At 49.7% G+C, this 16,148-nt stretch overlaps 5 protein-coding genes across 5 annotated transcripts; 2 read left to right on the forward strand and 3 right to left on the reverse strand.

The window, feature by feature from the left end:
- Positions 1 to 137: 137 nt before the first annotated feature.
- On the forward strand, positions 138 to 2,819 carry ANOM_001301 (uncharacterized protein; the record flags this gene model as incomplete). Its single annotated transcript, XM_015546558.1, has 1 exon — positions 138 to 2,819. One exon carries the CDS (start codon positions 138 to 140, stop codon positions 2,817 to 2,819), a length of 2,682 nt encoding a protein of 893 aa, XP_015411528.1.
- A 253-nt stretch (positions 2,820 to 3,072) lies between these two features.
- Positions 3,073 to 7,614, reverse strand: ANOM_001302 (putative FAD dependent oxidoreductase; the record flags this gene model as incomplete). The annotated part of the gene is made up of 18 exons (XM_015546559.1): positions 3,073 to 3,163; positions 3,270 to 3,515; positions 3,580 to 3,695; positions 3,747 to 3,802; positions 3,854 to 3,957; positions 4,013 to 4,057; positions 4,109 to 4,233; positions 4,284 to 4,389; positions 4,444 to 4,630; positions 4,676 to 4,754; positions 4,804 to 4,942; positions 4,993 to 5,050; positions 5,113 to 5,329; positions 5,895 to 6,686; positions 6,734 to 6,880; positions 6,941 to 7,214; positions 7,262 to 7,384; positions 7,436 to 7,614. 18 exons carry the CDS (start codon positions 7,612 to 7,614, stop codon positions 3,073 to 3,075), a joined length of 3,084 nt encoding a protein of 1,027 aa, XP_015411527.1.
- A 604-nt stretch (positions 7,615 to 8,218) lies between these two features.
- Positions 8,219 to 9,489, forward strand: ANOM_001303 (TauD/TfdA dioxygenase family protein; the record flags this gene model as incomplete). Its single annotated transcript, XM_015546560.1, has 3 exons — positions 8,219 to 8,662; positions 8,721 to 9,262; positions 9,321 to 9,489. The coding sequence occupies 3 exons, from the start codon at positions 8,219 to 8,221 to the stop codon at positions 9,487 to 9,489; spliced, it is 1,155 nt and encodes a 384-aa protein (XP_015411526.1).
- A 502-nt stretch (positions 9,490 to 9,991) lies between these two features.
- On the reverse strand, positions 9,992 to 11,650 carry ANOM_001304 (uncharacterized protein; the record flags this gene model as incomplete). The annotated part of the gene is made up of 2 exons (XM_015546561.1): positions 9,992 to 11,455; positions 11,594 to 11,650. 2 exons carry the CDS (start codon positions 11,648 to 11,650, stop codon positions 9,992 to 9,994), a joined length of 1,521 nt encoding a protein of 506 aa, XP_015411533.1.
- A 2,679-nt stretch (positions 11,651 to 14,329) lies between these two features.
- On the reverse strand, positions 14,330 to 15,162 carry ANOM_001305 (uncharacterized protein; the record flags this gene model as incomplete). Its single annotated transcript, XM_015546562.1, has 2 exons — positions 14,330 to 14,830; positions 14,887 to 15,162. 2 exons carry the CDS (start codon positions 15,160 to 15,162, stop codon positions 14,330 to 14,332), a joined length of 777 nt encoding a protein of 258 aa, XP_015411532.1.
- Between the last annotated feature and the right edge of the window lie 986 nt (positions 15,163 to 16,148).

Below are 16,148 nucleotides of genomic sequence, written 5' to 3' on the forward strand. Positions count from 1 at the left end.
CCGCCCATGATGTATAAAAACGACGATGACACGGACTTCTTTCAACAACCACTGATTCAAGATTAGCAATTATTACCCATTCCCATCTCTTTCAATTATATATCATTCATTCCATTTCTCGATTTCATTCTCCCATAATGGCCACAACAACCACAACCTTCTCCAAAACCCTCCAATCCCTAACCCAAAGCAAGATCCGCGAACTAGAAAAGCAACGCATAGCATACGAGTCCTCCAAGTCCCGAGTCCTCGCAGCGGCAGCTCAACAAACAGACCCGCGAGACAGGGTAGCATGTATTCTGCAGGGGCTAAAAGAACTCCGCTCTGATGACGACAACGCAAAGGATTCCAAAACAGCCAACATTGAGCGCTGGCTCGACCAGGCGCGCTATGATTCTTCCATCCCAGAGGCAAAGCTGGACTCGTTCCAGGAGCATCTGGTCGCCACACTGGATGCTCATAGTATGAGGTTGAATATTGCGGATTTGTATTCTCGGCTGCTTACAGAGTGGATGGATCCTCCTCCTCCTTCTTCTTCTGGATCAAACCAGATCCCTGAACATGAGGAGGATTACTTACTAGTTGAGGAGCGACAGAAGCAGCGGTTGCAGCAATTGTGTGATCAGTTTGAAAGGGTGGTGTTTGAGCCGTTGGAGACCGATGAGGATGAGATTCATGCGTTTCTCGATGGTCTTTTCCCTGATGAGGATAGCAGGATTGCTTTGGATAAGCTCAGGGAGAAAGTTGGCCATGAATGTTCTGAACTCTGGCATAAAACCGATCCCTTTAACATATATTCTATCCGGTCCTGTATCCGTGGACTCCTCACCGAGGACCTGCTCAGCGAGGAAAAACAGGGGATTCTGAAATACTGTTTAGAGAATAGCGTTGCATTGACTGAAATCGCGGACGTTCTGAACATGCGATATGCAGACCTAAAGAACTGGGACTGGCATGCTGAAGACGGGATCCCGGTTTTGCCTCGCCAACAACTAAACGGCAAATATCGCATCTGGATCGATGACGACGTTCTCCAGACCATTTTCGCGCAGTACATTGCTGTCCGCCTGTGCTCAATCATCAAAGCCATACTGAAAGAGTTCATTGAGAAGAAATCGGTCTGGAACTGGCGTCCAAGCCCACGGATGACGGAACGGGATGGCCTGCGTCGACAGTTCTACCTAAGTGATTATGACAGGGCAACTAATATCGAAACGAGCCGCAAGAACGACTACCTGGAGTCTGATTTCCTGTTTCACATGCCTCTGACCGAGTCATCGTTATCGGAACGGGGTATGCTGTACGATGATGAGAATAATGAAGCCGGCGCAGACAAAGGCATCGATGGGCCGTCGAACATGAAACAGCAGCTCTTGCGAAAGGTCGCATCCCAGGTCCTGCTTGAGCGTCAGATATATGGTCAGGCAGCGGTGGTACAGTCGGACATGAAATGGTACGCTACTGCGCTGCCGCACAGCACCATTCTCGCCGTTATGAGGTTCTTCGGCTTTCCCGTTGAATGGCTCGCATTCTTTCAAAAGTACCTCGCAGCTCCATTGAACTTGGATCATTCTGCTGAGGGACGGATGCAGACCGGACCTCGTATTCGCAGGCGAGGCGTTCCAATTTCCCACGCGATGGAGAAGTTGACTGGAGAGCTGGTGCTCTTCCCTATGGATCTGGCTGTTAACCGGGAGACAGGCCTGCTCCTTTACCGCATCCACGACGACCTGTGGGTTTGCGGCAAGCCAGACAAATGTGCCAGGGCATGGGAGGTCATGCAAGCGTATGCGAAAGTAACCGGACTGGAATTCAACCAGGGCAAAACAGGCTCAGTGTACCTAGCAGACAACTTGGATCCCGAGATCACCGCACGCCTCCCCACAGGCCCGGTCACATTCGGATTCCTAACACTCAACGCAAAATCCGAGACCTGGGAGATCGACCAAGCACAGGTCGATGCACACGTTTCCCAGCTCCAGAAACAACTCAGCAGATGCGACAGTGTTATCTCCTGGGTGCAGACATGGAACAGCTGCATCGGACGCTTCTTCAAGAACACGTTCGGGCAGCCCGCGCACTGCTTTGGGCGCGCACACATCGATGCCATTCTCTCTACATACGAGAAAATGCAAAATACGTTGTTCAATGGCGGGAGTGGCCAGATTGCTAGCACGGTAACAGAACATCTGCGAAGAAAAATCAAGTCTCAATTCGGGGTCTCCGATATTCCAGACGCGTTCTTCTTCCTCCCCGCCGAGTTGGGCGGCCTAGGCCTGCGCAACCCGTTCATCTCGGTCCTGCTGGTGCGGGACTCATTGGAACTATCCCCGATCGAGCGCATCGAACGCTTCAAGAAAGAAGAACGCGACAGCTACGCCTTCGCAAAGAAAACCTTCTCCGAGACGTCCGAGAAAACGCGCCGCCGGCGCGCCGAAACCGTCAACCCCCGGCCCAACTCACGGGAACCCTTGGTTATCACCGAAGCGGAGATGCACTCCTTCATGTCCTTCGAGGAGTACACCCGATATCGGGAATCGCGTAGTAACAGCCTCCGGCTCTTATATGAGGATCTGATGGTGGTTCCGCATACAAAGCTCATCCAGGTAACGCGGGATTGCCGCGATGCCCTTGATGCAGTTTCTGGGCAGTTCCAATTGTCCGCCCAGGGTCCTGAAGTAAGGTGGATCTTGCAGCTTTATTCGGACGATGTCTTGAAACGGTTTGGTGGGATGACTCTGGTGGAGAAGCGGTTTTTGCCTGTTGGGGTTTTGGCGATGATGAAGGAGAAGAGGGTGAAGTGGAATATGGTTTTGTAGGTTTCTCTGGGATCTAATAGATAGCTATGCCTGGATAGTAGTCGACTAGTGACTTAAAGGATTTTGAGCATTTCCAAGGTTACGAAATCTGGACGCCAGCCATAAGCTGATCTGTATTTACCTGGCGTAGTCGACATTAGACATTCATTACCTTCTCGCATGAGTCCTCGTTTACCTGCAATAAGAGCATTTCATTCTTTTTTAACAGCAACTGAACTTCCACCCTCACTTCAAACCTCCGATCTCTAAATAATCAAATTTTTCCCACGCCCTCCTGGACATGTCCCCCATTCTCCGTGCCCGCAATACTACTCTCCTCGCTCTCCGCCCGCGGCGTCTTAGCCCTAAAGCACCAAAGAAATTAGCACCCACCCCAACAGAACCAAGCCAACCCACAACAGTAAACCGAGAAAGAAAGAAAGAAGTAAGGAAGGAAGGAAGAAAACTCACTTAACCCTCGTCTCTTTCAAATGCAACATCCTAATCAACAACGCCGTCCCGATCAATATAACCGACAGAATAGAAACAGTGATAAAGCCCTTCCGATACTGCGGCGCATCCACCTGCTGCCACACGACCTGGGGTAGCCACGCCTGGAACACGTAGGCCATTTCGTTCATGCTGCCGATTACCAGGGACCGTTCTTCGTTGTCGTCGGAGCAGATTTCGTGGGCCCAGCTGTTATACTTGGTGAGTCTATGCGTGGACAGTGTTTGGGGGGAGGGTTGTTTTATAGAAATGGGAAGAATGAGAGACGTACGCCATGCAAAGTCCACTTAAGCCGTATCCTGCACCGGCGATGATGTAGCAGGTCCATTTCCAGCCGTTAGGGATGTCCCAGACGGCGAGGGAGACGTAGGAGATTATATTTACAATCTGGGTGGGTTAGTTTGGGCTACTTTCGGGGTGGAAGTGAGGCTGGCTTACTGCGCCGAAGATGATGGGCGGCCAGCGTCTTCCGTTGAGGAATGTGTCAGAGGACCCTGTTCGTATTAGACTCTCGTATCGATGGTAATAGGGGAAGGAGAATGTACAGGCGTAGGCAAGCGTAGTCACTACCTGGACTGCGGCTGTGGTCGTTGGGTAAGCGTTGATCTGGCCGACGGAGTATTTGGGGTCCGTCGAATGTTTGAGCCATCTGGTTCTGTTAGGTATATGCCACGTAACGAACTCGGTGTGTATAGTAGACTCACTGTTGGAAGACGGGTTGAGATCCGGCGGCGCCGTTGTTGAATGTTCTGCTCTGTTAGTCCATCGGAACAATAGCAGCTCATGCCAGTCGAACTCACATATACAGGACGGTGAGAAGATAAATATGCCACGATGTGAAGATCTTCTTCAGCTTGCTTTTAGTATACGGCTCCCTATTCTTGCGTCCTTCGAGCTGCATTCGCTTCTGTGATAGTGCCACTTCCTACGCTCGGCATTAGCAAATATACGCCGCGAGTGCGTAATGAATCTCACCTCCTTGGTCAAGTACCACGGATTCGAGATCTCAGGCACATCGGGCAGAAGAACAAAGCCACTCAATGCAACCGGAAGCGAGATGATACCATCCACAATAAACAGCCTGTCACCGCTTAGCCGTTGCCATAATACCTTTCAACATGGATGATTGCCATACCATTGCCATCCCCTAAACCCGCCCCGTCCCTCGAGGTTATACACCGCAGCCATCAAATACCCCGAAAACATACTCGCAATCCCACTGCTGGTATGGAAGATACATGATCGCTTCGCTAGTTCGTCTTTCCGGTACCACGAACCGATGAGATACTGCATGCCGGGGTAGAAGGTACTTTCCGCGAGGCCTTGGCTGGTTAGTTTCTACATATACGATAGATCATTCTCCATACCGATAAAGAACCTCAGAACATAAAACTGGGTCGCCGAATTACATCGTGACGAAGCGAAGGTCAACACAGTCCAGAGCAACTGTCTCCATTATTAACAGTCAAGACTCGGTCGTAGACGACAAACATACCTCCATAGCCGGAAGCCAATATCTGGGTCTAATCCTCGTAAGAAGAATATTACTCGGAATCTCCCCAATAACATAGCCCACCGTCCAGCAAGCCTGCATGTAATTGAGCTCGTTTCCGTACATGCCGAGATCTTCTTTCCTGGTGAATTGTCAACAGACCGTCCCACGGCTTGTTTGTGAATTACTCACATCCCAGATACAAAGGCATTGTTAATATTGATCTGATCCAGGTATTTGATAAAGTATCCTATCCACCTCGTTAGTCCCCACCCAGTCATAAAACCAGACAGAAAGGAAAAGCAAATGCACCAAGAGAGGCAAATGTCAAAATCGCCGAATCCAATTTGAACATCAATTTCCGCTCCTCGGGCGACTTGTCGAATGTATCCCAGATATAGCTGACCCATTTGCGCTTCGGGGCTTTCTGTACGATGTCGCTTGTTGAATCGATGGCTCGCTCCTCTGCTATGGCTTGCGATGGAGCCATGTTGTCTGTCTCAAAGGCACTGGGAATCTCCCTGTGGCTCTAGGTTCCAACAGCTAACCGTGCTATGAAGAAAGGGAATGCGATCGGGGTTAAATATAAATTATATCCGTCCATGTACGTCTGAGTAGATCGACCTGACTCCACACAGCTAGTGTCAAGGATCCTAGCCACTGGATAAGAGTCTCAATTGCTCATAATAGTGGTGTTGGCGCAATTCCTGCATCGGCAGTTGGAACGGCCATCTGTAGCTGTGATACAGCTTGGTGCGGGGAAAATTTACATTCGTTTTTCGAGTCATGATGGGAAGTTCTAGCCAATAAAGACCGTATGTAGGCAGTCTGTCTGACAGTTTCTATAGGGAAGCTGTGGCGTGACTGGGGCTAAAGATTCGTTGTTGTCGCGGAGCTCGTCATCGCCAGTATGGATGATGTGCCGAGCATTTTTAATGGCGGGATGCTACTGAACTTAACGTTTGGCGAGCTTGGCCAATACTTTTAAAACTTCAGTAAGCGACGGTTTGTCAACTGGACAGGATATTATTCCTGGTTCGAGATAGTGTCCGATAATAGGGCAGGTTCCAGCATGGCCCAATTTAACTACATACTGCCAACACCGGAAGCTCGCCGACACCACTGTCCCTCCGACCTGTCTCTTGCCAACGATCTTGAATCCATTTTCGATGCACTTCCTTGGCTTCAAGCCACTGGGGGGAGTGTCCTTCCAGGGGACCAAGCCCGTAGGTAGCTCTGTCATCATTCACCCATTGCAATAGATCTCTCACGTAAAATTCTTCCTTATCTTTCAACGAGTGAAACTTCTTTCCACTCCCAACCTCCTTGATCTTGGCCAAGTACTCTAATCTCATAATATCCTCAGAGGGTATCTTGGCAATTCCGGAAAATACTTGCGTCGCCACGATCGCCTGGAATTCAAACAGTGTAAATGTGGCGGTGTAGTAGGGAACTCCGATGAAGGCCAGCGTGGGATCGGGAATGTAGAATATATCTTTATGCAGGTTATGTACTTGAGTCCCATCAGTGACCAGAATCCTCTCATCGGCAAGCTCAGCAGGCGTGTCGTCGCTGTGATAATCTCGCAGGAAAGGAAGCGTGATGTGATAACCAGTGCAGATGATAACCCTATCGATTCCGCATAGTTTCTGCCCCGATTTCAGATGTATGGTTAAGGGTAAAGGCTCATCATCGGAAATTGTGCCCTTGTCGCTCTCGATGTCAAAGTGGGATATTTCCCCAATCCTCACCCCGTTATCAGGGAGCATCGCTTCGGGAAGATCAAAGTCGCCGTTCCTTGTGCTTTGGTAGACAGTTTTGGCGACGGGGCCAATTTCCTTCGCAATATCCGTGGATGATACTCCACCGCCAACGAGAAGGACATTCTAGTATTGGTCAGCCTCTGTCTATTCATATCATGGAGCGATCATACCTTGTTCTCGAAGCCTTCTGCCTTTCGATATCCCTTCGAATGCATAATTCGAGAACCCCAATGGCTCTTCGCTTCCGACAAGCCAGGTATATCTGGAATACGCGGCGCATGATAGTGTCCAGATGCGACAATGATTGCATCAAATACCTGCGCGATTTCCCGTTAATTCAAACACCATCAATTCCTCTATGCAATTATGTTGTTTACCGAGATTTCTTCCAATTCAACCACGGTGTCTGATTGGTCGTTCTCGTGAACTGTCGACCAGACAACCTCCCATTTATCATCACGTTTGCGAAGATCTTTTACTCGCGCTCCATAGATTGTGACGTCATCTACTTTCGCTTTGCGAGATGTGTCTTGAATATAGTCTTTGATTACATCGTGGCTGACGAAGTCTGGAGTCCCTTCCGGCCATGCATTGAGCTTCACGCGTATCAAAGGCGTGGGGACGTTATTCCTCAAACCCTCATAACAAGGGCTACACAGTCAGCGATAAGTAGGAGACGCTATAATAAATGGGCTTACCCAGGCGGTGCATGTTCGAGAACGAATGTCTCCTTCTGGTGTCCATCTTTCGCCGGCTGATCTGTTTCCGACGGCTTCGTGGCGGGATACTGCGGTTCTACCGGCTGTCGTTCATCGTACAGCCTGTCTTCCATTAGTTTCGGGGGCATAATGAGGAGACCACGCGGCACCTACCAGACTCCTCCTGCAAATTTATTTCTCTCAAAGACTGTGACATCAAATCCGGCCGCCAGCAGGTGTCCCGCGGAAACAACACCACTAATCCCGGCACCAATGACCGCTACCTTCCGGATTTGTGTGCGAGTCATAATATTACTGTTGTGTATTTGCTTGGACTTTGAAGCAATTACCATGTGTGAATGCGGACCTTTATGATTATGACGGTAGTGAGGGCACTAGTGCCGTCACAGCTCACGTTATGCGAGGCTAGAGTGGTGTCATGGCACAAGCCGCGGCAGTATGCAACGCGCCACCACAACGACCATGTTATTCCAGCGAGATATCGGAAAGGTGTGCCGTCTAACGTGTTGACTGAATATAGTGGACCAATATTGGATCAAAACCCGTAGTGCTGACCGATTAGAAATCAGGCGATTTGAGTCGCCATCACATCCCTGTATGGTGATATCGGAGGGGCTGCGGTTGAATGAGTTCAAGCTCCGGAGTGGGTGCAGATAAGCAACTCTAGAAGCAAGAAAGTTGCGGAGAGATGAGGGGTTATCATCTGTGGGTACTAAGTATATGTGTGGAATCCTTCCAATATGCGACGAATGAGATGTAGAAGGCGCAATGGTTATTGGCGATGATGTGATCCGCGTCGCCGTGGGTGAACTTAATCAGGATTATCAATCCAGTGCCCATAGAACGAATATAATAAAACTATTGTGTTCATTTCGGTCCAAAGCTATCGTGTAACATAGAATTGTTAAGAAGAAAAGACTAAATATCAATTGCACAATGGCACCAGCTCCTATCGATCCGCGTATCGTTGACGTCGCCGAGCCGCAGAAGGACACTCTCGCCCTTCCTGCAGCAAGCCGTGAGCGGCTTGTAAAAGCGGGAATTGATCTTTCCAATGGCTATCCATATCGGCCGTCGCGCCCTCTGTACTCTGACGATGTTTACAACATCAGAAACCATGACCGTCCACATGTAGATCCTGGCACCCGTGCCGACCCCGAGAAGAAGGCATTGTTGTCTGCAGCAAAAGAAGTGATTCACCTAACCAGGCACATCGGAACCGAAATCGTGGGACTACAGCTTAAAGACTTGACTGACCAACAGAAGGATGAGCTGGGTTTACTGATTGCGGAACGGAGCGTCGTCTTCTTCCGGGATCAGGATCTCTCTCCCCAGCAACAGAAGGCTCTTGGTGAATACTTTGGAGAGGTCGAGGTCCATGTTCGTTTTCATCTTTTGTGTCACATCGTCGAGTTCCTTTTCTAATGCATCGCCGTAGCCTCAAGTGCCCCAGGTGCCTGGTCTACCAGGCGTGTCGGTCTTATGGCCTGCTCTCCAAGCGACGGAGCGGGCAGCGGGTTATCGTCGGCCGGGCGGAGCCTCTCGTTGGCACACTGACCTAGTTCATGAGCGCCAACCGGCAGGAGTGACACATCTTCACAATGACGAGGTCCCGACCATCGGCGGGGATACTCTATGGGCCAGCGGGTATGCTGCGTACGAGAAGCTGTCCCCGGAGTTCCGTAAAATTATCGACGGGAGAACAGCCATCTATCGATCCGCACATCCTTATCTCGATCGCAAGAACCCCGAAGCAGGTCCGAAATATATTGAACGAGAGCATCCGATTGTCCGTGTCCATCCGGCGACAGGTTGGAAGGCGCTGTGGGTAAACCGCGCCATGACTGATCGGATTGTCGGGCTAGACAAGGCGGAGAGTGATGTGATTCTAGGGTATCTGTTTGATGTATACGAGAAGAATATTGACATTCAAGTTCGCTTCAAGTGGACTCCTCGGACTAGTGCTTTGTGGGACAACAGGTTAGTGGATAGTCCTCGATTGACCATCTTCCTTAGATCGGGAACTAACACTAAGCAGAATTACCATTCATAATGCCAGCTGGGACTACGAAGGCTCGGAGCCCAGGCATGGCACTCGAGTCACGGCCCTCGCGGAGAAGCCTTTCTTCGATCCCAACGCCCCGACCCGAAGACAGGCCCTGGGTTTGCTGGGCCCCGATGAGATCCAAGAACTGAATGGACAGTAGTTTCAGCGTAGCGAATAACGAATGTTTTATTATGATTATGTGGTGGGAGGTATATCCAACATGTCAATCTAGTATGGAGGACTCAGAAACCTCAGATTGCCAGGACAGAACCCAATAGTGAAGAATAGGAGACTGCTCTACAAGTAGGAGAGATGATTTAACTCGATTGTGTTCCTATGCGAGCCTGCAGGTGCATAGTTGTTTCCGAGGGGGTAGATAGGACGGAGGGGTCGGTGGCCGTCAAGGCTTTATAGATGCATGTCTCGCGGCCGTTATATGACGCAGAATGAGCTGCAGCGTGGGGCGATTCGGCGTGCAATAATCTGACGCAAGTATATTGGTGGTTGGTAGATGAACAGCGCGGATAAACCAGTCGTCCAACGCTGACGAAGCGAGTACTATAGTTATTCACAAATGCACACGTTCCATCTGTAGTGATTTAGGGTCGATTGAGGACGGAATTGGGGCACTGATTGAATACAATCTGCTGGTCTCGATTGTCTCAGTCCGACGACCTACGAGGCTCCGGGAGGTCGTCATCCACTGGGGTTAACGTGCGAACAGTTCGCAGAGCAAGATCTGTTTGGATTCCCGGCTTCATTCCGTAAGTGATTTCCGCTCCTAATAGCCCCATTGCCCCGGCGACCCGATCCAGCCAGGTCAATGCGAGTTCTGCATCATTACCGACCGTGGCCTGTGGACCGTTCCCGAGTTCGCAGGACAAACCGAAGGAGAGAAGTGGTGGACTGTCCGCATCGCCTGAGCTGCCTGGGCTTGACACGGGTGTTATCGCTCCATCACGGATGATTAAAGTCTGTTCCACGGTCGGTGTGGGAATGGTGATTCGATCTAAGATTTGTTCGAGGATACGGACAGCATCGACCCCAGCACGGAGAAGAAGAGATGGGCTCGTGTCCGGGAAGAGTTTGGGCTCCGGTCCGACGAAGCGGAGAGTGATGCCCTGTTTTCGCTGGTTATGCGCACTGAGTAAGGTTCGCATTTCTTTGCTTAGCCGTCGCAGTCGATCGCATGTTGTACGAATACGTTGAGCCAGAGATTTGGCCTCTGGTGAGGTCACAGAAACGATTTCCCGGGCTTCCTTGATATAGCCGGGACACTTAACAAGCTCCATGAAGATAGTCTCATAGACGTCGATATAGAATGCCCATTCGTTTTGCTTCCGAGAATCTTCGCTCCGTAAAGATGCTGCCAAGTCCTGCCATGAATCCTCATCTAAGAAACATGATTCACCCTTCTGGAGGGCAGCGCCAATCAGAAATGGCCTGAAGGCAAAGTGACACACACGCCCCGGGCCACTCAAATGGGCTCTCATGCCACGCTTCTTCATCAGCTGCTTCACTGCGTTGGCATGGAAGAGCCACGCATCTTCCGTGGTGCGTACGTTCATCTCATAGAAGGCCAGCAGTATGACGGCCATCAACAGGGCGTCCGACACGGTATCTTCCGATGTCAGGGCATATTTGATACCACTCAAGGCTTCTGCGTACTTTTGTCGACTTGCATATTCTAAGTTCGGATCCTTTGTCTGATGTGCAAGCCAGGCTATGGACAGAGACATCACGGTGGCATCGTAGTAAGGTTTGGAGCCAAACTTTTTGACAACGTTGTCCGGGAAGGTAAAACCGGGTCCAAATCGAAATTCATTATGATAATACATGGTCGGGAACGAGGCGCAGACAAATTCTTTGAAAAGGCGTGGCTGCTGACCCAAGAACGATTTGTATGCCAGGGACGGACAAACCCGCTCGTCGAGGGAGGGACCCACAAAGCAACGCATTTGCCTCTGGGCTTTTACCGGCAACGAGTCTGACACTGGACTTAATCCCTCATCACTCCCATCCGTATCTGGGGAGGTAATGAGGTACCGTTCCTGCAGACGAGGTCCCTCGTCCTGGAACTTCAGAGAGCGCTTGTAGCCGGGACACGCGGCGCCATATTTGCGACACTGCGAGCAATGCGGTCGGCCTTGATCACACTAATCACTCCCATCGAAGTTAACGATTGATTCAGGATAGAATCCACGAGAAAGTAGGATATCTACTCAGAAAGAAAAGGGGACGGGGTAAGGGGAACAATAACGGACCCTGATACGTCTCTTCCGACAGAGCGAACAGCCTTTGCTGCGAGGAACCCCAACCATTCTGGATGGATAGTCGATATTGAGGAGCGGTGGCGATATCACATACTACTGCGCTTGCAGTGACTGAAAAAGCTAGCATATGCAAGTAGCACGGAGATTGGCAGTAAGCTCGGAGAAAGGGACGGGAGCATGGACATGGCTTTTTTAGCCCACCGAGGAATGAAGGATCAGGCAATATTCCCCCCGCAAAGGAGAACAGAAATGGTCTATGGGTCTGGGGCGTCGGACTACTCTTTTTTCCCCCTGGCAGAATCGCCCCTCACCGCCCAGGACGCCAGCCTTGACCTTGTCCACCTCCACAACGGGATCCACGGCTCAACTCCCGTGACAGCCAGGCAAACTGAGCAAACTCCATCCACTTTCCAACGGTCCTTTTTTTGGTTGATGAAACCCTGACCCACCGGCAGGAATACGATGCGAGGCGTCTGTATGTTCCGATCGGACTATTCTTCAAGTTTGAAAATGATCCGCACAAGACTAGCACCTAGAGAGAAATGACCCTGACTGAGAATGACAGTTTGTTTCCTGCCAAATTTCAGGAGAATATCTCCGGCCAGTGGAGCCTGTCCACCAAGTGCAGAGAATGTACATACATACCGTGCGTACCAGTGCTGCGAGTACGGAGTACTACTACTAGTACGATACCAGGAGATGAGGTGAGGAGACTACTACCAATATTAGACCAATACATCGGGGACAAAAGATATTCGTTGAACCAAAGGGTACACTGAACCATCCCACTACGTACAAGTCCTATACTTACGTAGTCGTCCTGTGTGGATCAATCCATACCCGACGACTAGCCAACATTCCGGCGAGCGCGGGCCATCTCCGTGCGCACTGATCCAGTCCGGACTGGGCGAATCACATCGCCTCGTATTTTATGTCAATTCAATTGGTGGCGCCACACTCATTCAGCCTTGTCAATTAAGTTGATTTTAAACGAAGGTTCAAGGTTGCATCCAGGGGTAACCGCAACGATGGATACGAAGATGCACTGCCAAAACTATTAATATGCATAGGAACTACCACCACCTTCGGCCTTCAAGCTCTGAACCAACAATCCACCATTCGGTCATGGCCGAACACCGCCTCCCTTGAATGTCGTGGACCCATTCGTCGCGGTCGGACACCAACAATGCCGTTTGAACCATGGTCGAGATCGCTCCTCCCCGCCTTCATCATCTCAACCCACTTCTTACGCACGTCCCCAACAGTCGCTAATTGGGAAGGCTATCCCTGGTGAAAGTCACTAACCGAACATCTTGGGACCAATGCCAGACTATCTATGCGGGCGACATTGATAAGGAGCGCCGAGTCTGGGTCAAGGGTCATGGCAGATTCCCCGGCCACCGAATTCCACGCCGGACGAAACATAGACCACCCGCATCTCTCAAGATGTCATCTGGACTATGAGGATTGAAGGCTACGCTGGGTGTGTAACTGGGACTACCCAGTCGTTCAACGACACGCCAGATCTCGCATCACGTCAACTTGATCCACATCTACCGTGTCGACACTGTACCACCTCTGCTCCCCTTTCATCGGTCGGAAATCTCGACATGGATTCTGATAACTCTTGATGTAGGTTGATTCAAGAGTGCATAATAGAAGTTATTCCTGCTACAGGGGCAAAAGCCCCTAAGCGAGGCTCAGTCGCATCCTCAAGGCGGCGTGAAACCTGGAGGCCCCCCGCGCTACGGGAGGATTGTTCGCCAAACATGGCAAATACAAAATTATCAATGGGAATATTAAATGAAAGAGCAATAGTATGTACTATTTAGTATGCTATGTGTATATAATTATTTCCAAGTAACAGTAGTAAAAATAATGTAAAATTAGTGAAGGATTTCACAAGTAGAAGGGTGATCGTGCCAATGGGCAAAATATATATTCGGGACTCGAAACTGTAAAATACCCTAGAATAGCCGTGACCATCGATTCGGACCTATGAACAACGAAGATTGAATGCGGAGTATTCTGCTGCACCCTCTCCTATAGAGCATCAAATTTTCTGATCAATCACCGTCGTAGAAATCTATACTACTCTCGGACGCGACGTCGAAGTGTCTATCCATCAGATGCTTGAAGGTTGCGGGTAACTTCGGGAGCTAGATCTAGCGTAACGCGGCTTTGATTGATAACCTTTCTGCTCTCCATTTTTAAACTATTCGTCTATTACTATAATATTTCGTTATGGAGTTATAGAATCTACAAAGACTCTAGAGTCTAGTCAATCTGGCGCAATGGAATACAGGGCAGCTATGATGGACCACGGTGGTTCAAATGTCTCACTAAGGAATCCCGAAGGCTTTGGCTCCTAAACGAACCCTGCCTTATGTGAATACACCATAGTGACTTTCACCATTATTTCACCAGACCAGTCGGCAGCTACTGAGAATAACGCTACTGGACAAGAAGTTGATTTGATATGTCCAAGTGAAAGGTTGAGCTGGCAGCCATATGTTTGTGTTGTCCATACCGCAGCAAGAGTTTTCGGCTGGGAGATGGGATTGCCGACACATTCAAGCGATCTGTGATCATTGCCAGTGTGGCGTTCCTCACAATTTTCGCAAGGAGCGACATGTGGATAGTGTCGAAATTACCTTTCATGGAATCTCGTTTAATTCACGCTAGTCCTGTCTGTGATGTAGTTATCTCGGCGCGACGAAGAACCCGTCATTTTCGCCGCAGTGTATATAGCCAGTGGAAAACCTCAGGGGTATGCGCAAATGAGGAAACCTGACCTTGAGGTGCCTTGAGCGGGGTGCGGGAAACGATATCCCAATATTTTGCTAGCCGTGGAAGGTTATCGAATCGCATAGTTGAGTACGAAAGGGCAATCCACATCGTCCCTTCGGTAGTCAATGGAACAAGATGTAGCGCCAACAGCTCGACCGGGAATACAGTAATTTCTCCATGGGTATCCACAATGTCGCGCAGCACCGGGCAGGTATCGTGTGAGATAGAGGTCGGCGAGAACGGTGCGGATGGGGAGGTTGCAATGGCGTCGCTCGTGCTTTTATCGAGAATTATATCAAAAGGGGCAAATGGGGCCAAGCTCGACATATCGTTCCAGGCACGAAGGTCAGCACGTAGCCAGTGCATTGCATGCGACGGGTCTTGTTCGCTCTCGATTTCCTGGCCAAGGCGGACGGCTTCGGAGGAAAAGTCAACATTCTTTGAGAGTTGAGCGTTAGCAGAGATTTATTTCGAATAGTAGTGAGCAAACGCACCACAATCCCAGAGCCCTTCCAGTCGCGGTCCACGAATGCCTCGCGGAGCTTTGTCCCTAGTTTCGAAATACCGGGTCCCAGATGTAACACGCGAGGGGAACGTTCTGGGCCAAATGATCGGTTTTCTAGATCGAATAGAGCAGCTTGGACGATATTTTCTCCAGGATTCAACCATTCTCCCACATCTTGCCCGGTCGCAAACTTCGTATCCCAGAAAGCAGGGTCATCGTAGTCCGCAGTTCCAGCGATTTTGGTATGTGTCCTTCCGTTCGCCATATTGCGCGGTGGAAAAGCGGAAAATCACATCGGCAATCGAGATATGATTGTGGTCACGTGCCAGTTCAGTTGCCGGTCTAAAATAGATCTCTCTGATACTACGAGATGAGGAGAAAAAAAAATATTGAAGAAATAAATAAATATAGACGAAGTAAGAGAAATGTTACAATGTATATGGTCTTTTCATAATGCTACATCAATATCGTATAAAGAAACAGTTGGGTCAGGAATTGATGATCTCCGTATTTGACGAAACCAGTCAATCCCACTCGACCAAAACACGATATGGCGTTAAGGTCCCGAGCCGCATCTTGCAAACTTCTCTATAGGCTTTAGGATAACACTTCAAACCATAGATATAAAGCTTCATCCGGTACTTTACAGAAGGAAGACGAAAGAATAAGGAGGGTCGGCGTTGGAAACACCGGACGACTAGCATACTCGTTACAAGTAGTTGTTTAACCGATGATATGATATCATTGTCGTTATCAGCATTCCCCGCGGAACGACTTGCACTTAACACTAACTACATCAATTAGGGCAAGCGGATCCGGTCACCTGATTATCTATTATCATTCATTCTCTATGCCCTCTTGCTGGGTTAGAGATTCCGGTACATGTTTCGATCAGCCTGAAGTCAACCTCTAGTGGCATTATCTCCGCCTTGGAGCCATGTCAGCCAGATCTAGAGCTCGTCGAAACCATATATTGGGCAGTTGCAGAACTTGTAGACGCCGGCATGTTAGGTGCGATACGCAACGGCCTACCTGCCAGACATGCTTGGCAGTAGGCCTAACTTGCGAAGGGTTTTCGAATGAAATTCGATGGGCGTCCTCCCGAAAACGTACATCCGCCTACATGGAATCTGGCCCTATCGCCAGATTTGGGGTCAGGCATTATTTGTTAACGGGTACTTATACCTTCCCGCAGTGGATATTATAATAGTCCATGCAAAGCCAGTGATTGACATGGGGTTTAGAAGAGGA

This window comes from Aspergillus nomiae (genome assembly GCF_001204775.2).
Source record: "Aspergillus nomiae NRRL 13137 chromosome Unknown contig00011, whole genome shotgun sequence".
NCBI classification, from domain to species: Eukaryota; Fungi; Ascomycota; class Eurotiomycetes; order Eurotiales; family Aspergillaceae; genus Aspergillus; species Aspergillus nomiae.